The sequence below is a fragment of the Chelon labrosus genome (genome assembly GCF_963514085.1).
Source record: "Chelon labrosus genome assembly, chromosome: 17".
In the NCBI taxonomy this organism is placed as follows: Eukaryota; Metazoa; Chordata; class Actinopteri; order Mugiliformes; family Mugilidae; genus Chelon; species Chelon labrosus.
The window spans coordinates 6,407,350-6,434,783 of NC_140350.1; the positions used below are offsets into that span (position 1 = coordinate 6,407,350).

At 39.6% G+C, this 27,434-nt stretch overlaps 2 protein-coding genes across 4 annotated transcripts; both read right to left on the bottom strand.

The window, feature by feature from the left end:
• Positions 1-2,579: 2,579 nt before the first annotated feature.
• rps6ka4 (ribosomal protein S6 kinase, polypeptide 4) lies at positions 2,580-18,391 on the bottom strand. 3 transcript variants are annotated; one of them, XM_084565513.1, is made up of 18 exons: positions 15,916-18,391; positions 14,956-15,027; positions 14,203-14,270; positions 13,746-13,896; positions 13,494-13,609; positions 10,704-10,811; positions 10,478-10,558; positions 8,898-9,001; positions 8,582-8,732; positions 8,321-8,482; positions 8,024-8,149; positions 7,388-7,521; positions 7,184-7,277; positions 6,865-7,035; positions 5,646-5,837; positions 5,394-5,553; positions 5,025-5,188; positions 2,580-4,917 (listed from the first exon to the last, which is right to left on the bottom strand). In XM_084565513.1, the coding sequence occupies exons 1-18, from the start codon at positions 16,001-16,003 to the stop codon at positions 4,696-4,698; spliced, it is 2,364 nt and encodes a 787-aa protein (XP_084421639.1). In that variant the 5' UTR covers positions 16,004-18,391; the 3' UTR covers positions 2,580-4,695. The 3 variants fall into 3 exon arrangements, with proteins under 3 accessions (XP_084421639.1, XP_084421638.1, XP_084421637.1); XM_084565512.1 differs by having other exon boundaries at positions 8,321-8,732; positions 10,478-10,555; XM_084565511.1 differs by having other exon boundaries at positions 8,321-8,732.
• A 149-nt stretch (positions 18,392-18,540) lies between these two features.
• stip1 (stress-induced phosphoprotein 1) lies at positions 18,541-25,942 on the bottom strand. The gene is made up of 14 exons (XM_084565515.1): positions 25,792-25,942; positions 23,403-23,612; positions 23,165-23,306; positions 22,704-22,845; positions 22,339-22,504; positions 22,129-22,255; positions 21,741-21,843; positions 21,054-21,174; positions 20,841-20,937; positions 20,628-20,752; positions 20,480-20,516; positions 20,256-20,359; positions 19,025-19,197; positions 18,541-18,903 (listed from the first exon to the last, which is right to left on the bottom strand). The coding sequence occupies exons 1-14, from the start codon at positions 25,798-25,800 to the stop codon at positions 18,831-18,833; spliced, it is 1,629 nt and encodes a 542-aa protein (XP_084421641.1). The 5' UTR covers positions 25,801-25,942; the 3' UTR covers positions 18,541-18,830.
• Between the last annotated feature and the right edge of the window lie 1,492 nt (positions 25,943-27,434).

Here is a 27,434-nt window from a genome sequence, read left to right on the forward strand (position 1 = left end):
CAGATTTCACTGGTGTCAGCAGGTAATATTCACCTTCACTCAAGGGATGTACTTGTATTACGTGTATTACTTGAATGATTTAAATAAGAGCCATGAAATGGGTCCAGCTTTTAAAAATGCTCTCCTGTTGGTGCGGCTCACAACAGACACAGATCTCTGTCAAGTTCACAAATATAGAAGGTTTTAATTGTCACCTGAGAAGCTAACACTATACGTAATAAAAGTTCAGGTGATAAGTAGATGCAGGCTAGATGTTAATTCTTAATGAGACATCTGATCATTACATCTAATTGCCATTTAATTGCGCATTAAGGTTGAGGTCAGTTACCTTTGGCAGATTTTCCCCATTGTCATGCTTTCTTAGTTTAGTTGGAACCAATATTATTTAAACTCGTATAATAAAATGACAAAATCTGTGCAATGTGTTTCCATGACTTAGGTAAATATCCACCTTGAAATGTTGCTTCACTTGAGATGAACCAGTGTTTCTGTCAGTTTCTGTCACTGATTAGAGTTGTTTTCAGGGTAATTGTCTTGTTGTAGAATGAGGGGCAGCCAATATCACTGAAGGAATTGATTTTTACATAACCGGACAAAATCTGCGTGCGCACATCTGAACCCCCCCTGCTGATCATGTATCACATCAACAGAGACAAGTGAGAGACAAGTTCTAGTTTTTCAATTTTCCATCACAGACACTTCTCTGATTGTCACGCGAGCGTTTCAACAAGAAATACAGAACTGGAGCTTCCCTCACTGGCCTTTTATATGTGATCGATCCACGTGAAACCAAACACCTGGGTAACAAGTTCCACCTGTCACTCAGTCACTCATTAGCTTGTGCCAACCTGAAAGTGGTGAGCCATCAGCACAGCACAGCCAGTTTGAGTGACCAAGAATATAAAAGCAAATACGTGAATATATTCATACTTTAATGGATTTCAACAAAAACAAGTGTCTGATTTTTCACTGAGGTGAGAAACTTTTAAAATGTTGTCTTGGAGGGCAGTTAATCAAGAGCGGTGGCAGAAAAGAATAAAAAATAAATAAAAAAATGAATGTTGGGGGAAAAAATGAATACAACTGTGTACACAAAAATCCACTGCAATGACGGTATAAGAAAGAAAACTGAATGTGGAATAAAGAGAGCAAAATCTTTTTGTGCGACTGTAGAAGCCAGGGCAACTGTTCTCATTTATGGACATTTGCTGCTTGTCTTTGTTTTACATCATAGCAGATTGATTTTCTCCAGGTTTTGCATTATTAGTGAATTTCAGAATGAATTGCGGGACGCTTGTTCTCCAGTTTTCACCTTTCACCATTTCTGTTTTTCTCTATGGCAAAATCAGAAAGTGGATGAAATAATGTGACCTTGATATCAACAAGCATTTAAGCTCAAAATCTAATAACAAACACTGTTAATTGAAGTAAAATGAAATAACACTGCTCCAAAAAAAACAAAACAACAACAAAAAAACACCAACTATATCATTTTTTGACAGCGACAACAATGTGAAACCGTGAAAAGAAATGTTGGAACAATAATCTGAAGAGGTGAGGCTGCTATACGTGCTGAAAAGAAGAAGAAAAAAAAAAAACGTGGAAAGTGATTCCCGCCTTTTTCGCAGTGATTCTCGTCCCACACTTGTCCCGTTTTTATGCTGTAAAAGTGTGCTGCTGGTCTAACAAGAATACCTGTATTTTGTTTGACCTCACAGACTTGTTTCAAAAATCCCAGACTATTTAAAGATCTACTAATCACAATTATTGTAAAATCATTCATTGTCCCATGTTTGTTTGAATCAGATGTTGCTTGTAGCTTTATATTTTGAACCTACCCGCATAGAAGGCCTCACAGCGCCCTCTGCTGCTGAACTGTGTTTAGTGAAGTTCAGTTCAGACACATCATAATGCTGGCTGATAGTTTAACTTGGAACCACTTTTTTCCCCCTGACTTTTTTACCCTGAACAGCTTTTTACCATTTGATGGATCGAGGCTGGTTTGAGGGAAACTAGGGACCTACCCAATACATAGGCAGGTGGTCGTGATTTTGAGTGTAAAAACCATCCCTGATGCTTGGACCAAGATGCTACCTGGTTTCTGATGTGTGGACCTGCAGAAAGTTTTTTTTACCACCATATTGCTAGACAAACTGATCACTATTAAAATTAAAATTCAACTGAACTGAATATATTTTGTCATTTTATGTTAAGATGAAGTTGAAGGGAGTCAAAATGATAAGTGTTGCAGCCTTTTGCTGCAATGACAGAGTGTACGACCCACTGACCGCACTCACCATTTAGTATTGAGATGATTTTAGCGACCTTTAAAACCAGCTGTCTTCAGTCGATATTTGTAACAATCTTTCAATCTTTCAGCAGATAAAACATTCAATAAGGTTAAAAGCTTCTGTGAATGTTTTTTTTTCTGAGCATCTCTCCCGTCAACAAAGAGGGACATTTGTAAGAAGGCTTTTGTCACACGGAAGGATTAGCTGCGTTGCTTACCGCGCCGAGCACTCTAATTACAAGCACCCCAGAACAATTACAACCCTCGAAAGACAAAACACACACGGCAGTCTATTTAAAAGTAATGTTTATTTTGCACCGACCAAAAAAACGTCGGCGCAAAAGATAAAATTCCCAGTTACGACATCATCGACAGTGCATCTCAGTAAAATAGTAAAGCTCAAAAAAAAAAAAAAAGAGAGCGGAAAAAGAAAAAACATTTTTACGACAACAAAAAAATATCAACACCAACAAAAGCAGTTTCTTAAGAAAAATGTCAAAGTTCAAACACGAACGAGTTACCTTTCAACAGACAATGGCGGCAACTGACGACAGGAAAATAATACAGTAACTTGCAATAATGCTTCATCTGGTACAGAAATATCAATACAACCAATCTCCCAGCCACACTCAAGCTCTCAAACAGACGCACACACTCACACACTGTGCTGGTACGAGACAAGAGCCAAATTTAGATAACCCCATTACCACAGCATTAAAATCAATTACATGTAATAAATATCAATGAAAGCACCTTTAAAGCTGAAATGTGTTTAATTGATCAACTGACTGTGCAACATGTAAAAAAAAAAAGCGTCAGATGAAACCATAATAACATCAGGAGACAGTATACCATTAAAACAGCTGTCAAATCAAAAAATGAAATCATTACATACATTATTTTTTGCTTCAAATCATGATAAGTATATACAAAACTTTCACAGGATGGTCTCCCAAAAAAAGTCAAGACTAACTGTATCATTCTGTAACATCATTTCAGTTTCAAGGCATACAATGATTTAAAATCGCTTCTGGAAAAAATAAAAACAAATGCCAGGCCAGATGACAACAACAAATCAGTCGACAAGAGTTGACTGCATCAAATCAGACTGTTTGCGGGAGTCGCATACGGCGCTGGTCTGAGGACAAAACCGTAATACCCTTTAAAATTTTACAAAGTCAAGGCAACGCACGCTGAAAATGACCAAAACTGATTTTGCTCCCATCTACGTGCAAACACTCATGCCGCACTTGGTAGCATAATAAAACCTTTTGACATGATCCAGATACCAAAATATAGAAAAAAAAAAGTCCATCATCACAACGGATTAGCATGCTCGACGTTTTTCAGACCGGCACAATGATGCGAGTAATATACAGCGAGTGTGACAAGAAATATCAGAAGTCATGGCTGCTTCTTTGTCTTCATGTCTTTTTTACAGGTGCTGCCTCTTCGGGTAAATTTCTGACTGTTAATCAAAACACTTCATCAGAGCTGCATAACTGAGACACAAGCTCCACAAGTGTTCAGGGGGGTCTGTGGAGTTGGTAGTGTACTGAAGGTGCATCTTTGCAAAGATGGTGCCCTTTGGACTGTTAAAATTGCAACCAGCAGATTTCTACTACATGATAATTCATCCTATTCTCTCTCATAAGTCATACATGTCACAGGGATTTTCACCCTGTCCTTCCAGCAAATTTTTATTTTTTTTTTACCATTTGATCACTTACATTCTCTGCAAATAGTGCAAACACCTTTTTTTCTAGTCAAACTTAATGTAAAAAGTGTAAAAGTCGGATCTGTACAGAGTAGAGTGCCTCTATGTCACTTTCAAATTTTTGCCAATTGTACTGTATGTCTATCAAAGTTAAAGAACAACTAGATACTACAATCAGTTGGCTAAGCCTTTACTGGAAGGACTGTTCATTTGCTATGTGCAAATTTGTGTCTTTTCAGCGGCTGAATATTTACTTCTTTTGCTGTATATATGGCTTCTGCTCATTTATGGCTCCTTTTTCCCTTTTTCCCTATAAGCCAGGCACTGTTTCTTACCCACAGTGAAAATAAAAGGTAGCTCTTTTTTTAAACTTTTAGTGTGATGTCACCAAATTATGGCAAATTAATACTGTAATAAGATTTTTATTTTTTTTCTCAAGGCCACAACGTCTCTTCTATTCACTCCAAAAAAATATACACGTTTGGTTTACGGAAAACACGGCCATGAGGAATGAAGGTGTATTACTGTTAAAACAAGTGGAATCCGGGCTTTGCATTGGAAACTTTAAATTAACCTTAAACCAGTGTTCTCATTTGTCAGTATGTATTTTTGGTACTGACCACTGGAGGACATTATGCTGCCAGTAAAAGCACATACCGCTTCACTTCCGTGCTGTGTTCCCTTCCTGTCATTTAGGCTTGCTCTGCTTTGGGCTCACAGTTTGCTTTGGCTGTGCTTTGGATGCTGATGCAGAGGCAGAGGAGGAATTAGAAGAGGAGGAGGAAGAAGAGGATGAACTCCATCGGGTCTCCACGCCGGTGCTTGTCATCTTTAGCTTCCGTCGTTTTGCGAGGGGAGCGTTGTCGACACTTTTCAGAAAGAAGCCTTCTCTCTTACCGCGGTTGAAAGCCTGGGGACAAAGGAAGATGACAGAAGAAAGGGAATAACAGTTAGATAAAATACTTCAAATACATCCACTACAACTGCTTTCAGAAATTTCCAACACAAAGCTTTTACCTTGTAGGTAGCATTGACATAAGTGCGGACAGTAGGCCCACTGGATTCAAGCACATCTGGAGTGCACAAAGGAGTGGTTGACATGGATGCGCCACCCTGCAGCCAGCTGTTCTCTTTCAAATCAGAGAGCTTTAGACGTCTCTCTGGATCAACTGTCAGTAGGCCTTAAATTATAAAGTGAAAAGTAAAGAGACAAAAATAAGAAAGATAGGACAGCACCGGAAAACAGCTTTTTTTCTGCCAGATGTATAGCAACTCCTCAAAACAGCAGCTAATCCATAACCTATGTCATTCTCCAACAGATCAGACAGTAATAGCAGAAACAATAATGTGGCACATTCAAAAAAAAAAAAAAACCATATCCTGTACCTTTAACTAGCTCTTTAGCATCCTCTGACACTCCCCTCCAGGCTTCCCCATCCAATGAGAAATCACCCTCTTTTATCTTCTGAATGATCTCTGCAGCATACGAGGAGGTCATGCCACGCTGCTCACTCTGGAATGGCACCTGGCCCGACAGCATGGTGTACTGATGGACACACACACACACACAAACACAGGCATTAGCACTATACTCACCGCGGCAGCTGTGACAGAATCAACGTATATTGGTTTAATTACCAAGATGACCCCGAGACTCCAGAGGTCACAAGCCTTGTCATATCCTGCACTCTCGAAAAGCTCGGGTGCAGCGTACTGCAGCGTGAAGCAGGGAGTCTGCAGAGGGGCGCTGCCTGCAGGGCACAGGCGGGCAAATCCGAAATCTATTACTTTGAGCGCAGAGTCCTCACTCTCATCTGCAAACAGCACGTTCTGTAAGGTAAACAAACAAAAAACATTTTAATCCTCCTCTATGTTTCTTTACACTACTTACTCAATCTTTCTTGAAACCAAAGACTAGTTCATACCATTAGTAAATAACCCTAGTCATGTTTCTGACCTTCGGCAGTAGAGGGAAAACCATTTGTAGGTTTAGTCAAATAATTCACCCCTAAAATTCAAGTGTTGGAATTAAATTAATTTTCACAAAACTAATGTTGCAAGTGGTACCAAATGGAACTCTGACCAGATGCTTTTGTGCAGTTCTTCTCTGTCATCATACTTTTTGAATCACACACTTTTTGCCACTCAGCAGCTTTCAGGTCCGATGGTGCACTCAGAGTTGTAGCTTTTGCTATTATTTTCACTTCCCTCACAAGTGGACTATTCACATCGCGAGGTCTTGCAAGACTAGTCATTGGAAACAGCGTATATTTAAGAAAAAACTAACTTAAGGATTATATGAATTGATACTGGATCTTCCAAATAAAGATTTAAATCAGAAAATATTTTTTATTTTTACAACAGCCCTATATGTCATAGTTGATTCTCTCTATGAGAGCAAACAAGATACTTAAGAAGAAAAGAGAATTTTGGAATAATGTAGACAATTTTAATCAGAACCTTTCCAACCAGATAAGGCATTTTGTGCATCAAAGGTAAAGGTTTGCAGTTACCGCTGCTATCTAAAAGTTAGACATTATGCACTGTTTTCAACTGTATTTACTGTGATTATATCAAGTGAAAAGGATTCCCACACATGATATAGGTTGATTAGAATTATGATTCATTTAAAGGCTGCACTGGACACACAGTGTATACAGACAATATAAACTTAACCCTATTCTTGTTCCCCTACATTCCCGGGGTTGTCTGCTACAGTTTTCAGTCAGTGAAATGTATTTTAAATGGCAATACAATGCGATTCATTGCATATACAAAACTACTCCCAGTATGAGTGTTTTCTTTCATTTTGTTTTACAAGGGAGATTCAGCATATTGTCAAAAGTGATAAACCCACCTCTGGTTTGAGATCTCTGTGCACAACTCCAGCCTCGTGCATGAAGCTGACAGCTGAGACCAGGCTCTGCAACAGCTGACTGGCCTCTGCCTCTCCGAAGTTTTTCTTCCTTCGGATCCTTTCCAGCAGCTCCCCGCCTCGCAGAAGCTCCATCACTAAATATGTGTGGAACTGAGAGAGTTCCATAAAGAGAAGAGGCTTTATTTGGTGATTTTGATGTAGCACACATCCAGTAGTTCACATACTTGAAAGTACCTACATATTTAATACCTATTGTATGTATACTGTATGTCAGTAACTGTGTGATTCTCTGTTGTACCTGATCAGTAAAGACGTCCTGCAGCTTGACGATGTTGGGGTGAGCTTCACATTGCCTCAGGGCAGCAACCTCCCTTTGGATGTTTGCGTCCATCCTAACAGTCAACAGAACATACACGTTCTTTGACTTACAACATCATATGGTACAGCACTACAACAAAGATACTGTACTAACACATTTCAGCAGCATCACATCGCCACTCACCTACGGCTGACGATCTTGACGGCATACTCATGACCAGTTTGCTTGTGTCTGCATTTCCTGCACACAGAAAAGCTACCCTCGCCTAGGGGTGGTCCATGAAGACAAAGCTCATAGTGCTGAAAGAACTGGGATTCCTAAACAAGGAAATAGAAATAGCAGGAGGATTCAACTGTAATTAGTTAGGGACATAGCTTCTAGCAATATGAAAGATACATGACTGTGGGGTTTACTGACAAATTCAAGCAACCTAGAAAATCAGCATTTATGGACAGAGCTGTTGTAATTACGTGCATTTACTCAAAATCATATTTAAGTATAACTTATACATGAACATACATTTTTAGTCCACTATACTTATTTCGATGGCTAATCAGGTAATAGTAACCATTCTTTTGTTTATTACAAGATGTAATACAGAGTTTTATTATTAATCTAATAATATAAAATCATTACCAGTCAAATTTGTGTGTTTGCATTATGTGATATGTTTAAAAAGCCCATCTAAAAACAATAATGCAGGTCCAGTTTGACTTAGTTTAACATGCAGATGAGGAAGATCAACAAGACAGACTGACATACAATTTTGTGAAATAAGGCAAGCCAACTTTGGTTAACTGGGTTAATCCAGATCCATACCTCTAACATTGCACTGCGTTGGACAGAAGCAGAAGCTGGTCGGTCGGCACCAATCTGGGATTCTACAAAATCTCCCATGACCGCGTTCTTATTGAACAAGATGGAGGGAGCAATAAAGGAGTAGCCCTAAAACAGAGGAGAAGTATTCACTTTGAGTAGTCTGCTTTGAGTGAAAAAAATTGGAAGCAGACTTCTTAAAATCACACAAAATGAATGATGTGTTAATATTTTCAAAAGATGGTGAAAGGACACAACACAACTTTTATTAGGTTTGTGGTTGAGACTGAGAGGGCTGACCTGGAACAGGCGGTCTGTGCTTGGAGGCGTACTCGCTGGAGAGTAGACAGGATCCATCCCAGTGAATTCCTCTGCAAAGTTCCCCACATCGAGTTCACTCTTCAGCTCTGGCTTGAACGGGCTTGGCACTTTCTTTTGTGCTAGGTCAGCCCAGTTCAGCCCCTGTGAGGAAACAAAAGAGATAGAAAGAATTATGGACAAATGAAAATAGGTTAAAGGGGCTAAGAGATATGAGTGACTGGCAGTTGAGCTGCAGGGGACCTTGAAGAACGGATGTGCTTTAATGTCTTCGGACCCTCGTGGTCCAGAGCCCAGCCTCTTGTGGGGGTCTTTCACCAACAACTTCTTCAGCAGGTCTTGAGCAGTGGGTCCAATCATGGAGGGGAACGGTGGATCACAGCGCAAAATACGTCTAAGGAGAGGGGGTAAAGAGATGGCCATTTTTTTTAATACACCGTCAAAATGATAAAATTCCAGCTTGATTCATTAGTAAAAGGTAACTCGTTACTGAAGATGTCAGAATATGACAGGTAGATTTAAGGTTAGACTCAATGGAGACGGCGTCAGCACCACTCACTTTGACACCTCACTCTGGGAGTTCCTCTCTCCCTCCAAGGTAAAAGGAGATGCTCCTGTCAGAAGCTCAAACATCAGGATCCCAAGACTCCACCAATCTACTGACTGAAGCAGAAAACAAGTTAATAAAAGAACATTATATGAGAGAAAAACAATGAATTAAGTATTAAAAAAAAAAAGCTGTGGTTGTTGTATATTATCCTTAGTCATGAGATACTTTTAAGCCACAGTGGATGCCCGTGTCATCCTGAAACATCTGATATATAAGATATCATTTGCACTTTACACTAGGGCTGGGCAATATAGTGAATTGATTTCATTAATCAGAATTTTTATTTTTGAATAATATGAAAAATGTCTAAATCACAGAAGAGATTAGTTCTCTGTAGTGACGTAGGCTACTGAAGTTTGCTTTAAGTCCCTGGTACATCTGATTTTTGCCAGCTGTTTTGCTAACAACAAGCTTAGTGATGGGAAAAGTAATGGGAGCCGCAGCTACCGAAGATAACAAGATAACAACCAGACGAAAGTAGTCATACTTCACTGTTATGGAAACGGTTTTGTTTTGTAATGTTTGACTGCTGGGCTATGTAATCTTCATACCATATTAAAACTAAATGTACCAGCACAACCAACCTATTGCAGCACCTGCACAAAAGCATGTAGCAGAATTGGAGAAATGTGTGTCTCTACGAGATTGTGAAGCCAGCTCCCAACCCAGCTCCAAAACCACAACTAAAAGCAACAAACTGCAGCTGCCATCGTGTCAACCTGTGGGTCAAGACAAGCCAGTGGTGGAAGGAAATTACAAGAGCGTTAGCGTTTTATATTGGGAAAGACATGGTACCTATTTAAATGGTTATACGGTAAAATAAGAAATTATGAACCAAGTATGATCCACTGACTGACAAATATTTTGCAAAGGAAGCATTAGCCTGAGAGAACGCAAAGGAGGATTGTGGTGCAGCTGGAGAAGGCGTTGTTCGACCCATCAAGAAGAGATCTGTGGGCCAGCAGAAGATTGCAGCCTGACACGAGCCTGACTGTTCATTTTACTGACGGGGACTGGAAGTGATGCTCATGCTGTCGTTCTTCACTTCAAGAAGAAGATTATTCACATAAAGTGGTACATGGCTACAAAACCACACACTCTGGTGAAAGCGAGCACAATCAAGACCTTTACTGCTGAACGAAAACTCAAAATTTAACCCGTTGTTGTTGTAATATTTGCATTGTGAATGTTTCTCCACTCAGTGGAACTTTATTTTATTCAAAAACGTTTTACTTTAACACATACTGCACAATGGCAACTTTGTCAAGGTGTTTGGCCTTTTTGTTTGGTTTTATTTATTTTTTTAATATTGACAGTTATATGATATTATATATATTCCACATAGCTTTAATAAAGAAAACTATTTTTGATTCATGTTGTGTCTTGAGTTCATGTAAACAGAATCTATAAAAATTGTCAAGATATTTTTTGGCCATATTGCCCAGCCCTACCACTCAAAATCCTAAACATTGCCAAAATTATCCAAACAACAAAAACCAGTGGTGCCTTCCTTACTGTCCTGAACTTACTTTGCCATGTCCCGTCTTCCCTCTGATGATTTCAGGAGCCATGTACTCAATGGTGCCGCAGAAAGAGTAGGTCCTCTCCTTCTGTTATGAAGAGAAATGAACAAAACAAGTATAAATAAATCTTACAGAAACAAAACTGTGTTCTGACTATGATAACAGATAAACATTCCGTGTGATATATGTGCACCTATTTTCATATTTAGACTGTAGTATATGGCTTACATACCTCTTTCTCCAAAAACTCTTTGCTGAGCCCAAAGTCTGTCAATACCACATGTCCTTCATTGTCTAGAAGAATATTTTCCAACTTGATGTCACGGTACACAATCCCAAGCTGTACAAAAACACGTTACCAGTAAAGTGAATCAACTTATAGAGATATCAACTCATAAAAGTCAACATTATGGTTTTGAGCCAATTTTGACATCTTGTGTGAATGGTAATTTTCAAAACAAACTACAAAAACCTACTATGTCATACTACTTTAAACACTGCTTTGTGAACAAAGTGTACCTCCTGAAGGTCATAGCTTACAGCAGCTAATTAATAAAAACCTCTGGACTACAGTCATAATGGTTCTAAATGACACAGTAAGCAACTATCATGTGATAACACTTAGGCTAAAGGTAAAAGACCACTAAATAATTTGTCGAGCGGTCAGAAACATAAATATGAAGACAATGGTGCTCTATATTTAATATATAAACAAGCAGCTTCTGTTTCCCTTCCTTCTCCTGTTGCTCTATTTTGTTATCTCTTCTGCTTTCTCAAGCTGTCAAAATCACTTTCTATTTCTATGTCACCACTCACCACTCTCGTCAAGTGATATATTTAGCTACCTTCTCTGTGCCAATTTCAGATTTAGATTCAGAAAACATTATTTGTCCCCAGGGGGAATTTAAGTGAACAGAATGACGTGAAAGTACAAGACACTTTTAAGGAACAAGAAACAAAAAATAGAACAATACAAAGTATATGCAAATAACTATGCCATAAACGCTTAATGGGTTCGAATCCATGGGCTGACTGGGGCCTTTCTGTGTGGAGTTTGCAGGATGTACCCCGCCTCTCACCCAATAACACCTGGGATAGGCTCCAGCCCCCCTGCAACCCTTCACAGGACAAGCGCTTACAGACGAAGAAGATAAATGTTTAACTCCAAACCATCCATGGAGGGCGTAAACACGACTGCATGAGTAAAGTCACTAAGGTGCAAATGTAAACAGGAATTATAGGGATTATATATTTGCATGTTATCACGGAGGTGGTAGACACTCAAATGCGGAGTGGGGGACGTGTGAGGGGTCTTTGGTGATCTTGCCCACTAAGATGAGTCTCTGTTGGTCATGTATGTGTGAGATAGTTCTTACAGGCATTGATCTTAGAGCAAACTGAAACAGTGCTCTGCTATAGGTTTCTGTTTTGGAGGAGTGGATGGAGGATGGAGTGGAACCAACAGGTTATGGAGAAAGTGTAATAAAAAGTGTGTAGAATGTTTTGCTGACTCTGAAGGGGCTGAGTTTCCTAAGGAGGTATTGCCATTGCTATCACCTCCTGAGAGTCTCTCCAATCAATTCACAGTCTCCTGCAACTCTCCTCTTCCCAGTCTCAACCTCTTCCTGCTCATCCTAGGAGTCTTCATCGGAGGTCTCCATAAACCACCTGCCAACTTCATCTGCTGCTCCATCACCACCACCACTACCATCTAGACTCCAGGGCCCGTATTCCTAAAGATTCTAAGAATCCTCTCAGAGAGCTCCTATCTTAGCCTAAACATTCCTAGCTAGGAGTCTTAGCTTAGGAGTGATTCCAGAAAATTCTCAGAGAACTCTGAGCAAGGAATGGACAGAAACTCTTATCTTAGTGAGGAGGTGTGGTTGACCCCGTTGCTAGGTATGAGTCATCATTTCAAGAGGTGTGATTGGTTGATCCTAAAAGCTTGATAAAAATACACTTTTGGTGATAATGGGCCTAGAATCGACCGTCAAATCAATAGACTTAATAACAGAATCTAATCTCTATGAAGACTGTGGAATTATAAATAATACTTTACATAAAAATAAATAAATAGTAAGCTATACTTTAAAAATGATCCTATAAAATGTGTGATTAAACTCAGGCCCACCACCACAGTATTCACATGCTGATAGTTCTATTTATTTGCTTCCATTCATTTACCATGCTGGTCATTTTTGCCCTTCATCCATTTGGTATTAACGAGGGTAAAATGGCTCAGCTTTCATCAATTTCTGTGATTGCTAACCGGCCTAGAAGAAGCAGTGTTGGTTGGTGTTCAAATCTTCCACAAACTGAACAGCAATGGAGAAGAAATGAAGTAGGAAACCCAACTGGACAGAGGAACAGTGTTTGCTTCTGGATCAACAGGTCAATGAGAATAAAAGTGTTTTGACACGTAGATTTGGCTCCAAGTCATCACTGCTGCATTGTTGCATTTTTTGCATTTTTCCTGTTGCTAAATACCTCAGTGTTGTGATGACTTTCATTTCCGGTGATATTGCGATTGTAACAAGCTTGATTATCATTCAGTGTTTGGAGAATATCTCTCCTGCCTCTTCTTTCAGCCATTTTCTCCTCTGCTTAAGAAATTCCTAAGCCTCCAAAAAGTCCTCCTCCCTGCTCTTAACAGATCTCACCTTAGGAGCTCTCTTAAGAGCTAAGATTCTTTAGGAATACCTTTTATCTTTACTAGGATCTACTCCTAACTTTGAGAGGAAATTCTTAGAAAACATCATGATTCTAGGAATTTGGTCACTAGGAGCAACTCTTAGCACTAAGAATCTTTAGGAATACGGGCACAGGACCTTGTTCCAGTCTTCCATACTTTGCAAGTTCAAGCTCCCACAATAACCTTTCATTCTGCACTCTCACTTGATCTCCCATTTTTGAAATAATGCCATATGTCAGAATGGTGTACTGTTAGCTCATTCTGGCCTCCACAGTCAAACACTGTTTAAAGGTAGCTCTAAGTTTCAAAGCTAGAAAGAGCTGCACTTACCTTATGCAGGTGCTCCAGAGCCAGAATTATTTCCCCAATATAAATCCGCACCGCCTCCTCTGGAAAGTGATCCCGCTGGTACAAATGAGTGAACATCTCCCCACCACTCACATAGTCTATACTCACACACAGACAAATACACAGGGAGTTTGAATAGGCAAAGATTTACACAAAAACATTATTATATTTAGAATGCCAATAAAAAGACATATGGGAAACTCAATTGTGAAGAAAACATGTACCACCACTCACCCAGGATGAGATGCAGCTTGCTCTGAGTCTGAAAGGCATAGTGAAGGGTGACCAGGAAGGGAGACTGGCGGATGTGCTCCAGCACCTGCCTCTCAGTGCGAGTATGTTCAGTTGTCTTTGCCTTCTGAACAATAGCTGCTTTCTTTAACACCTAGTACAGTAATCAAAATGAATGGAACTTAATTTCGATTTACTTTAAGACTTCAGAACCAGACATCCTAAATAGAATACATTTTAAAGACCAGAAGAATATTTTTTATTCTCTCCATTACTTTTTATTCTTTAGAGTGACACGTAAGATATGCAAGGATTATAAATACATTTTGAATAAAACCAAAATAAATTATTTATATAATGCCTTGCACTTGAAGTACAGACCTGTAGTTTAAACTCTTTTCATGTGAGAAACACTTTTGTGATCACATTAACTATGACTTGAGACTAACAATAATCTTACCTTCATAGCATATAGCTGGCCCGCATCATGGCCGCTGTTCTTCCTGACCAAAAACACTTTTCCATAAGCTAGATGAAGAAACACAAAAAACATCTTTTACTTAATAGGAAATAACTGCTAGTGGGAAAACAACAAGTACAACAAACAAAGCAGTGCCTTGATTGGATGTGGAGCTACTTCAAAACAAGAGTACAGGGTGAACAGGTGCACATATTATTCAAGTCAGCTGTATTATGCAAAGCATTCCTGCTCATTGAATTCATTAATACACAGGATTAGATGTTACAATCCCTTGTGCCAAATCACCTGCCAACAATCAGGTGTTGTTCTGTTGATTGAAACAGCCTCAGTGATCTCCCACAGGTATTCAATACAGATGAAATGTAATAACAGAGAGATCTACAGCTTATGCTCTGTCTGATACACATTCTGATACTTATCATGCTGTTTTCACGTGCACCTTTCAAGTCAAGAAATGAATGACGAGAAATATTTTACCTCAGGGAAATGTTCAGTGACGGGCTGTAAATATCAGTTATAAACAGATTTCCCTATGAACCAAGGCAGGTGAATAAACCGAGCCGGCTCTAAGTATATCTTATACTGATATATTATTCAGTTTTATTCGTCAGGTTTGACAACACCAATGTCTGTATTTCGTACATCAGAATAAGAAAAACTTGAGTAATAGTTGCGAAACATACAGTTTTGCAACAGCAGTCAAGATCGTGGATACTCAATTCGGACACTTACCTCCAGTGCCCAAGACTTTAAGCAGCTCAAAATTCTCCATGCCAACCCTTTCAGTGTGACCTGTGAGGTTAGCTAGAGGCAGAAAGAAAAGAAAACAGACATAAAAGACTTACAGAGCTTAAATTCCATACACTGTAAACACTTCTTTTTGTTTGTTTTAGGACAGGTCGACACATTTCAAAAGTGCTTGTCTCTCATGTCTACCTTTTAAAAGGTGCTTTTTGCCCACCCTGTTTCTCTGTAGATTTAATGGTTGTTGCAGATGAGCTGATATATGCAGTCAAATAAGCAGTAAGTATAATAATTCATTTCTGTGTGACAGCTGATGAAAAATATCCAGTGAGACCACCTGTTTTGTGGTATGGGCTGATCTGCACCTAAGTTTTCAACTCACAGAGGGAGGATACAACAGCAGTTCTCTGCTTTATGTGACGTTATCTGTGTGGACTTTATTTTGAAATATATACTACAAATTACACTTGAGGATACAGTTTCTATAAACATTATAAGTAAACAATAGATCTTTTTTCTTTAGTCCGGAGTGCACATTAAGGAATCCAAATAAAATTAATAATAAAGACAAAAAGGACTATGCACCTTAACAACAAATTACTGGTAAAAACCCTTAAGTACATTAACTCTTCATTTTTAGTTTGAATTCATTTGAAAAGCCAAACAATTACAACACAGTTCCAGATTTATTACATTCACAAGTACGAAGCAACAATTGGTGACAGGCAGCATCGCACATTCTCCTCTTGTCACTATCCACCACACAATCCAAAACTCAGTGCAATGTAATACAACCAAATTCTATCCTAAAACAAAATTCCACATTGAGCGATTTTAACTGAGTCAAATCAACACCTCAAAACCAGTGTTGTTCAACTTGATTACAACATACATGGGTTTCTGTTGTGGTTATGCTGCGTGTATGTGATTACAGTAAAACTGACTTACCATTGGTGATTTGATGCTTGACAGTACAGGCCTTTTCATTTGTTTTTCCATCGGAGTCATCGCTACTATCAGATGTGTCTCCAGACATAACTTCAAGAAAAGTAGACTATGGCCTATACACACACTTTACGACTGACTGGGTTGCCAAATGTTTACTATATAGATGATACTACTAAACACTGAGCAAATAAATAAACTATTGTGGCTGCATTGTGAAGAACCCACGGATTACCAAAATGACCGGACAGATGTGGACAATGCTGCTGCCCAAACGCTAATCCTCATGCTGTTTGGCATTATTTATCTCATGTGATTGGGCGAAATCAATCAGAAAACACAACCAGAAAACACAACCGTGTAACTGTTCCGATTTCTACTTAAAAGATTCTATTGATTTATAGTTTACTATAACACTACTGTCACATCTGTGTCAAAGACAATCACTACTGCCTCCAATCACTCTGAGTTACTGTGTATTTGTTAGTTGCAGTTTAAGTGTAACAGTTGAAGAGGCTAACGTTAGCATTAGCTCCTTAACAGGAATAATTGTTCACTGGTTAGCTGACATTACTTGGTAATAACGTTAACCCTACTTTTACATAAGCGACTGATCAAAATAATGCGTTATTAAGCGGTTAACGGCTAAAACGCTAGGTGGTTAGCATAACAGCTACCATAACAAACCATGTTATCAAGCTAGCTGGTATAGTAATAGTAAATTGGAAAAGTAGCGTTAGCAGCTAGCTAGCGATTTGCTACAGTTGCCCGTCAAAGTTTGAACGTTAGCTAACCGCTGACCAGTGTTTAGTTAGCTACGTTAACTGGATTCTTCAGACATCAGCTACCAGACCGTTTTGGCTAGAGCCCGTTTGGGTCGTCCCTTGCCGCCTTTGTCTCCACTAGAAGAAATGAATGATTCGTCCATGATAGAAATATTTACATCTCACTTTATACATATATTTTTTTTTTTTGTCAACGGCAAGCAAACTGCTAACACCAGGATGCTTTCGACACAACCTGGGCGACGGTCAGTCACGTGAACACCCCAGTGTGGGAGGAGCGATATGGTTCGAGAAGTGGATCGATCCGGACCTGTTCCAGTAAGGGTAATTATTTTTTGTCTTATACATGGGAAATTGTAAATAAATAGCGGGGTTTCGTTACGATATAAAAGTAATTCATTTAACAATATGGAACCAAAACTTGTACAACTGCGGGTCTAATGTAATACATTCATGGTCCAGAGGCGAGCAGTTTTCATATTATTAACTATTTTGCTTGTAGTTCAACATGCTTTATGGTGTCCTTCTTCCACTAGGAAAACCGTTTTTTTCCCCTTTTTCAACACAAGGCATAACATTTTGACATGCCTACACCTGAAGAGGAATTGGTGAGCGGTTTAAAATATGATGCTTGTTTAAACTTGGTCAAGCGTAAGTATTTACCAAGTGTTTATATGTAGAATCTCACCATTTTTCTCTTAAAGTGTGCACTATAATGTAGGTCTAACACTGTCAACATTGTTACTTGTACAACACAAAAAAGCCATCAGTGACTTTTAATAATACATTCAGATACTGTATATTTCACAGTATATTTCCACATTACACTTCTTGGAACAGTTTTTTTTTTTTTTTTTTTACATCCTCATTTGTAGTTTATGATTACAATGGGACTAGAATAGTAAAAAAAAAAAAAATAATCAAAAATCTCCCATTTCTGTTGTGCATCACAAGTAATAGAGAATACCAGAGAACTACTACTACTACTGTGGATTTGTGAATGGAGTTACAATTTCTTACATATTTGAGTCCCTCTTGGAAACCAAAGCACCGAGACACTACGACAACGTGGTGACTTTGAGGTATCCAAAGCCATGTGTGCCAAAATGGTAAACAGGTACATATGCTCTGTCTGAAAGCAAAAAGATTATTGGTCTGCCACTGTGGGGGGACTAACAGCATCGGCATGTGAGGAACTAACAATTTGTAAGCCTTTAGAGATAAAACCTGAAAAATGCCCGTATAATGCACCTGAAGGATTGCTTTGTTGGATAACATTAGGATGTAGTGACAGATAGCACCAGGACTTAAGTCAATAAACATTAAAAATGCATCAGATTGATAATACCCCTTAGTCAAGCAATTGATGCTTAGAAAGGCAAGTCCACCCTTCAACGATCAAACTATTCCCATTACTTCGAAATATTCAGGAAAGAAGAGCTTTGTGCAGCCAACCTCTAGTTTCAGGCTTGGGAAAGTTGAAATATTAGCCAGAAGTGTCTATAGAGACTGATTTAATAAACCTTCCGTTGAGAGACAATTACTAAATTGTGACTCTGTGTGAGGTCAACACTTTCGCACCCTTGCTCAGAGCTGAGAATAGCCAATACAGATCCATTTAATACAAGTTATACCTGGACACCCCACCTTAAAACACCATGGTTAAGACAACACACAGGTGAAGAGTGATCATTTGTGATTTCTATTACAATGTAAATTGAGTGTTTAAAGTTTTGTAATTTTTTTTTTTTTGTTTGCTCGTTTCATTTGTTTAAACCATGAACCAATAAGAAGATGAGAACAGCTTCAGGGTGGATTTCCCCTTTAAACACTGAGCATGATGTTGAACTGCACTGTAATGTTTATTTAAAGATGTATTTATGCATTCAGCTTTTTTTCAGATGAAGTCCTGAAGTTTTCCATCACATACAAGACGCTGTCTTAAATACAATGCAAACATACTGAAACTGATTTAAAAAAAAAACATAACATACAAACAAAGCCTCAGACCATGGACAGTATACTTTTGAATTTGAAGGCAAGAAAACAAGAGGATGTATTATTTTGAAGGGATCTGCATTTTGTTCCACTTTTGTCTTGGAGTTTCTTCACACATGTGCCTCTGGTCTCTCATCAACGAATGGCTATCAGTCCAACATCAATGAGTTTCTGTATCTTCTGAGCAATAACTGGATTCTTTAAGTGGCTGAGGATTAAACAGAGAAGGGCAATGATTATCCTCGTGAATTTCACAGAATCACTGCAGATCTGCACCATACTGTTTGAATGCAGAGAAACAAGATTGACAGACAAGTTGTCAAACTTACTCGCTCAGTGCCTGAGGGTCCTTCTGCATTTGCTCAAGGATCATGCGCATGGCTGGATCACTCATAATCTGCTGCACCTCAGGATCAGACATGGCCCGTTTCTTCACCTCCTCGGGGGTGTCGTTTCTTGTGGTCTGACTGACCATACAGCGCTGCAAGCCCTCTGTGGCTTCCTGAGGGTGGAGATTGCATAAGATGTTAAAAAAGAAAAAGAAAATCTTAAGCAAACTATATATTTTGATGGTCAGTATTTACTCTGATTTTATTTACATTGTATGTTACCCATATGTATAATAAAAATACCTATTCATAATTTCCATGAAAATGCACACTTAGATGTACACATGTTCAGTGTTTCCCATACAATGTTAATACTATGGCGGCCTGCCAAGGTCTTAATTTGCTGCGCCATGGTATTGTAACGAATCGGAAAGCAAAGTTAGATTTGAAGTCTACTGTTTCAATCAGATTTATCTACTGCTTCTTTATTTAATCTTACATACAATTGTCCATAGAATACCACATCTCAGCAGCCTTATGTTTAGTGTTCCTGTACATGAACGGCACAAGCTGCTGCCATTTGTCACTTACTCCAATATTCGCGTTATTACGGTAATATAAAGATGGACTGATACAAAACACATGCTCTTATTTTATGGGTAGACATTTCCTACAGACAGACTACTGCCGTGTCTCGACTGCGTAAGAGCACTCAGAACTCATATGTTGCACTTGGCAGTAAAAGCTTCTGTGTGAAATAACAAAACTTCTCAACAATCATCAATCTTGGCTATATAAAAGAGGTGGAGTGACAACAATCCAATTTTATGTTACACATAACAAAGTGTTCATTGTTGCCCAAGTAGCACTTCAAGCCATCAGTATGTTAAATAGGCTAATCTGCAATCTGTGATGATACCATCAATGCTACCACAAAACGCTGCAGCTAGTGTTAGCTCGGTAGTTCAGCCACTGAAACGATGCATCATCATTTCTGGTGAGTAAGCAGTCTGTCGTGCTTGATTTGAAGCAACACAAGTCGATTTTCTCGCACACACACACAGACACTACACAAGTACATAGTGTTTATAGTTTACTACATGAAACTAAACAAACTGAGACACAGTCCATGATTCAGAATGGGACCGGAATCATCTCTCAAAGTCCTCAAATTTAAGACACATACAGGTGATTCTTTCATTTTTAACCCAAGTAGTGCCTTTTTAAATACCTTTGAGGAAGAGTCCAGCTCCATAGCCTTCTGGTACGCATCCATAGCTTTAGTATAATCTTTCATGGCCTCCAGAGCAGCTCCTTTACGAGTGTAGCCCTTTACTGTGGATGGATCATTTAAATTAGTTGTAAAGTCACATGGCTTGACTGAATTGAACCCAACATACCCTCATTTACCAATCTTCAAATACAATGTTAAATTGTTATTAGTGTTGTACTCACTGAAGGAGGGCTCAAGTTTGATGCACTCTTCACAATCCTGACAAATAAAAAGAAATTATCAAGGTCATCATTATTGTACAATAAAACTGAATCAGGTCAGAAGCACATGAACAGACTCGTGAATGTTCTTGCTAAGGGTTCACTGTACCTTCAGGGCAAGCTGAAACTCCAGCAGCTTTGTGTAGCAGGCAGCTCTGTTACTGAAGAGTTTGGCATCATTGGGGTTTCTCTTGATGGCCTCGGAGTAATGTTTCATGGCTAAGGGGTAGTCTCCTGTGGGAAGGAAAATAAGAGTTAATCTTTACACATCTTCTCAAACAAACAATCAAATGACACCAAACACTATGACAATTACACACACCTTTCTGGAAGGCATCATTGCCCTTGTTCTTCTCTTCCAGGGCTAAATCTGGGTTGATGTAGGCTAGTTTCTCCTGTTCCTTCAATATCTTCTCTGCCTGCAGAGCCAATTATAGTGTCAGGTTGCAAGTACTGAAGTAGTATTTATTGCGTAGCCAAAACAAGCATTAACAAATTTTAAAGTTATTTTATTCTTTATCCGACGCTACTGCACCTGTTGACACCTCTTCAAGACATCAGGAGTGCGGTGCTCTGTCAAGCTCTTGTTGAAATACTGAACTGCTTCTTTGTATTTTTCCTGCTTGAAGTAGGAGTTGCCAATTCGAGCTAGAGCCCTGTAAACAGAAAAAGGCCAGACAACATGTTATCACATGAGAAAGCCGTGATCTGTCCCTCTACATTCTCATTTCTGGAACTAAAAGAAATAAGAATCTTAAAAATTTAGAATGTGAAAGTCCCTCATTGATTTGTGACATAATAACAAATTTCAGACATCAAATCACCTTTGTATTCTTTAACAAAACTATTAAGTTGAATGGACAGTCAACATGTATCCATAGTGAGAAGCAATACAGCAAAACTCCCACATAGTGATTCATGTTTGGGTTCTCTGGAGAAATCCAGAGAAATCCAAAAGTGGCCAGTATGATTCTTCAGAAATGCTCATCAGATTGCCAAACAGCCTCAGCCCATTGCTCCTGATGGTCATCTCCTTGTATGGGAGTGATTTAGTCAGACAACGCAACTGTAGCCAGATGCTTAGCAGTATGCATTTTCCATCCAGATGAAACTAAATATATTTTGTGACCATAACATTTGTTCTGAGTTCCAGCTCCCAAAGGATTCTCTAAATAGTGTGTGGGGGGGGGGGGGGGGGGGGGGGGGCGGCGAAATAACTCACTTTGCAATTTGTCTGTAGTCTTCTCGGTTCTCTCTGCCAACATCAATGGCCTTTTCACATAGCTCTCTGCACTTTTCATAATCTCCCTTCTCGAAGAACACAGCTGGAACGATAATAAAATGGAGAACATATTTAACAGAAAATATTTAAAGTACATGTCAAAACAGCTGAGCTAAACTATTGGGTCAATATTTCAGTGCATCAATTCAATTTCGAACTTAAAAATGTCACATTTTTTAATGGCAGAGAACTTGTGTCTTTCTCCGTGAACCACCCAGATAAATTCTATGGCAGAAATATTAAATTATTTGTTTTTTTGGCATTTTTGTGTCTGTCAGCTCAAATGTATGAGGCTTGCAATAGTTTTACAAACAGTGAGAATATGTACCTGACTGATTAGATATATAAGCCATGTTGGTAGGGTCATGTTTAACAGCTTCTTCATAATGTTTCAGTGCTGTCTCAAAGTCCTTATTCTTATATGCAGCATTTCCAAGTTCCTTCTCCTTCAGGGCCTGTTAAAAGTTGAAAACAGAGGATTAACAAAATTGATTTCAGGGATTAATCAGAGGATCAAATGTGAAAGCTAATGACTTACCTTTCTCTTGTTTTCAGGGAGGTCTTCTTCTTTAGGAGGAGGCGGCTGAGTCTCTTTGGGTTTGGGGGGAGGAGGAGGAGCGGGCTCCTCTTCCTCATCCATCTCAGACAGGTTTAGTCCCAGCAACACAGAGAGTGTGGTCATCACTCTGGGATCCTGCAGCTTCCTATAAAACAATCAGTCAAGCAAGTGCAAATCAAACACCACAGTATTATGGGCTGGTGCACATTTTCCAGTTAGTTCACTTTACTATATGTTGATTTGAATGACAATGGGGCTACACTCATTTAGGTCTCTCTCCTCTAATGTTTGACTATCAAACATTGTTGTTGTTACCAATGTCAAACTTCAGAAAAATCACTTACGTGCCAAGCTCAGACGGCTTGTTCCTGAGCTGCTCCAGCAGTTCTCTGTAGCTGGGATCTGCTAACAGCTCACGGGTTCGAGAGTCATTTTCCAGCTTCTGATACAAGTTGGGCATGGCGAAAGGGTTCATCATGGTTTTCTCTGGTGAAGCAAAAGTTCATTTTCATTAGTGGTGACATAAGAGCATTCAGGATGCACACCCTGTCCTGCACCAGCACTTCTCATTAACCACCACTACTTGTCTGTAGTCTGAATGAATCACAACACTCAAAACCCAAGTGGGCCGCCTACTCTCTTTTTGAAAACCTGTGAACACGCAATGCAATTTTACTTTGGCATTGCTGTCAGCAGCTATCTTCAAATCCTCTACCCACACAGAAACAAATGGACTCACACATTTTTCACATCAATTCGCTACTTTATCTGTAGTGTAAAAGACATTACACATTCATGTTTCTACCTGCAAGTCGAGCCTCAATGTTCTGTAAACCCTCCTTTAGCTGCTGATTACTTGGCTCTTGTCGAAGGCCCTCATGATAAGTTGCTCTAGCATCCTCCAATCGGCCAAGAAATTCCAATGCTGCAGCTTTGCGGGAGTAACCCTGTTAAATAAATTTGAAAGAAATTAGATAACTTTGTCAAACTTAATTCCTACAAGCGTTATCAATAGAATGATGGTGGAACAAAGAATATCTCACTTTGCCCCAGTCAGGTTTGATCTTGATGGTTTGGCAGGCATCCTGGAGGGCATTCTCATAGTTGCCTTTCTTGGCATAGGCAGCTGAGCGATTACTGAACAGGACATGGTTTGATGGGTCGATAGCCAAGGCTTCAGTGTAGCAACGTACAGCTTCGTCAATGTTTCCTGCACTTAGGGCCTTGTTGCCCTGGTCTTTCAATGCTGAAACCTGTGAAAGGCAAACACATTTACAATATAGCTCTCAAACTCTAAATGAACATTTACACAAAAGCACAAGCACACACTCCCCAATATAGATCTGCCAGTGCAGAATCCTTGACAGCTGCTACTGGCAGAACTGAAAAAGGATTGATGACCAGTCAGCTGTTCATGTCATACGGATGAAGAAGGGGTGCAGAGAAAATGTATTTTCACTTTTCTAATGCACATTTCATGGAGGTGCAATCTACTATTAGGCAGCTTGTGGTAATTTAGAAGAGGAGACCATGTTCCCTGCAACTGCTTACAGGAGTCAGCAGGGGCATGCTGGTGATGTAACAAGAAGGTTGCAGAGAATAAAAAAAAAAAAAAAAAAACACAAGTATATAGTACACTCACGTTGGCTGCCTGTTGCAGTTTGACAGGTTGTAACACATCATTTCCACAGTATATAACAGATGGTTGAAGAACAAGAAGTGCTCATTGGCAAGATTTTTTTCTATCCAGTATCCAGTTTTCTATCCAGACCCAATCTAATCTGAACGTCTTAAAATATGTGAATACATAAAAAGTAGAACATCTAACATATAGTGTAAGCTGTTGCAATGGAAAAACTATTAATCAGTAAAACTACTGATGGTTAGTATAACTGAAGGCTGCATTAAGAGTTCCCTTCTTAGAGAACCAGGGTTGTATTCATAAACATTAAGGGGATATATTACTACAATACAGACTTTGAAAACTGCCAGCAAGGGCTGTGCACAATGGACGGACATGAATTTTTATCTCCGCATGGTTTGATTTCTGGATGATGGAGCATTCATTTGGATACAGGCACTGGTGGATCAGGAAATTCCAGAAGACTAGTTTAGTCAACGTGCAATCAATTTGCCAATGTAGTTATTAAATAAACCTATTACTCTATATAATTCCATGACTGAAACTAGTCATATAAGTATCTGCAGAGACAATGTGGGATTGCATACAGCCTAGTGTAATGAATGGTGTCATTTAATGATTTGCAGTGTCAATAGTAATCAGTTGTAACATTAATAAAAAGACTGTAATAAAGTAGGGCAAAGAAAACCAGCTACAGGAGTGAAAATGTTCTCTTAGAATGACTTAATTTATACGATGTAGAAATATTTAAGTGATCGTAGCATCAACGCAATTACAGCCGTGCAGTGCCCCCTTTTGACTTTTACGGTGTACGACACGTTTTGGCCTGTTAAGTGTTATTGAGGTATACAGAGAATGTTTGTTTAAAAATATATTTAGTTTAAAAAAATAAAAAAAAAAAAGTCGTAGTGTATAATCCCAAAAAGAATATATTTTCACGTCCAAACTGAAGAACATCGGAGAAGATGCGGCAGTTGGCGACAAAATGCGGCTGTAGCCATGACAGCACCTCCGTGTGCATCTAGAATGATCCTCCGGTCTGAGTGCAGGCTGCTGGGGAGCAGACTGAAGCCGATCAAAAAACATACTCCTACAGCTTGTGTTACACACTGACCGCAGCAGTTTAGACGTTCGGTCTTCCGACAATATTATTTTACAAAAGGATGCAATCGCGACTTTCATTTGTCCGTCACCTAATTAATGATAGCGTTGACAATGTGCGGGAGTTACATATGAGTACCTCGCCGGTGATTCGTGCGGGGGGCAGAAGAATACTTTCCAATAATAAGGCACGGGTGATGGCTACAGTGTCAGGCAACTTCTGCAGGCAACTGTGCGACAGTTACGGTGGCAAAACTGCACTGACACACTTAAATCATATAATTTAGCTTAGCGGTTAGCTAGCTTTGAATTAGCCGCAACCGTGCACAGCTGAACAGTTCGTTAATCTATCCAAGGTTGCCGTGCTAGGAACTCAAGGTTCAACTACGGTACAAACCGGAGCTGTCAAAATATTCTGTGTTGAATAAAATCTATAACCCCAACCAGAAACCCTCTGCCAAATTGCTCATTAAGACCTCACTGCCAGAATGACGCTAAGCTAACAAGCTACCAAGCTAATACTAGCAAACAGTGAAATCTCAGTACATAAAGGCGACTAACTACAAAAACCTCACCATTATTGTTATAAAGAAAACTCAAAATTAAAGCTACCCGGTGAAATCTATTGATATTTGTTAACTATGTTGGTTAGGGAATAATAATCTTAAAAAGAGTTGCATGACACTCACTTTCTCCATGGTGCAAGCATGAGGTTCCTTCCAGAAACTACTGCGGACTAGCGCCTCCCCCCGAACAACATGCAGGTTGCCAGTTTGGGTTATAGGAAGTCGTTAATCCGCGCTCAGACGTTTTGAATGTTTCACCCGCTAGGGGACTCAGAGGCACCATATATACCCATGTTACTGAAACTTCCAGAAGATGAGGGAAAATCCAAGACCCTGTGTTACACAATATGCGTTACAGGCTCTCCAAGTCACACAGAGCTGAGGGACTGACTAATACATATTAGAGTCAATTTAAGTGGCCAAGCACAGTGTGTGTACTTCTTCAAAAATAGAGGAATAACTTATTTTTCCATTATCTCAGTGTATGTACAGAATAGGCATAACACTTAAGAAAAAGAACAAAACCATACAAGCAGAGGTGAAGATTAGAGAGGTCTGTTATGTTCTCAATATATGAGATTAAAAGCATTGTGTACATTTACATAGTGTATAATATAACCAGCACCAGTGACCAAAGCTTATTTCTGTGTTAAATGTAAACTGTTAAAGTTTATTTCCATAAGTAATGGTGATCGGCACAGTGACGTGGTGGTTAGCACTAATGCCTCACAGCAAGAAGGTCCCGGGTTCGAGTCCAGGCCGACTGAGGCCTTTCTGTGTGGAGTCTGCATGTTCTCCCTGTGTCTGCATGGGTTCTCTCCAGGTACTCCAGCTTCCACTGTCCAGAGACATGCTTGTTAGGTTGGTGATTCTAAATTAGCCGTAGGTGTGCATGTGAGTAAATGGTTGTCTGTCTTTCTGTATTAGCCCTGCAATAGAATGGAGACCTGTCCAGGGTGTACCCCGCCTCTCATCCAATGACAGCTGGGATAGGCTCCAGTACCCCTGTGACCCTTCACACACAGGAACAGGACAAGGGGTTACAGAAGTAGAATGAATGGGTGCCATTGTCTAGCCTTTACAGTCAGCATGACATTCTCCGCGACTTCTCCAGACCTTTTCATATCACTTGCTCAGGGTGAGGCGCCAGTGGAAGACCTGATTCTTGTGTTATGGCAAATGCCAATCGAGCTCCACGGTGCTGGGCAGTGAGCACAGGGCCCACTAAAGGACACCAGGCCCTCAGGCCACCCTCATGAAGTCTGTTTGTGATTGTTTGTTCAGAGACATTCACACCAGTGACCTGCTGGAGGTCATATTCTAGAGCATGGCTGTGCTCATCTTGCTGATGGGTTGAGGACCTCCTACGGCGCTGTCCAGCTCCCCTAGAGTAACTGCCTGTCTCCTAGAATGTCCTCTATGCTCTTGAGACTGTGCTGGGAGACACAGCAGACCTTCTGGTTATGGTATGTATGGATGTGACATCCTGGAGGAGTTGGACTGTCTGTGCAACCTCTGTAGGGTCCAGGTATCACCTCATGCTAGAGGCACTGACCATAGCCAAATACAAAACAAGTAAAAATACAGTCAGAAAAGATGAGGAGGGAAAAAATGTCAGTGGCCTCCACCTGTGAAGCCATTCCTGTTTTAAGGGTTGTCTCATTGTTACCCCGTTATTGCACCTGTTGTTCATTTCATTAACACCAAAGCAGCTGAAACTGATTAACAACCCCCTCTGCTACTAAACTATATCCCAGAAGTTGAAC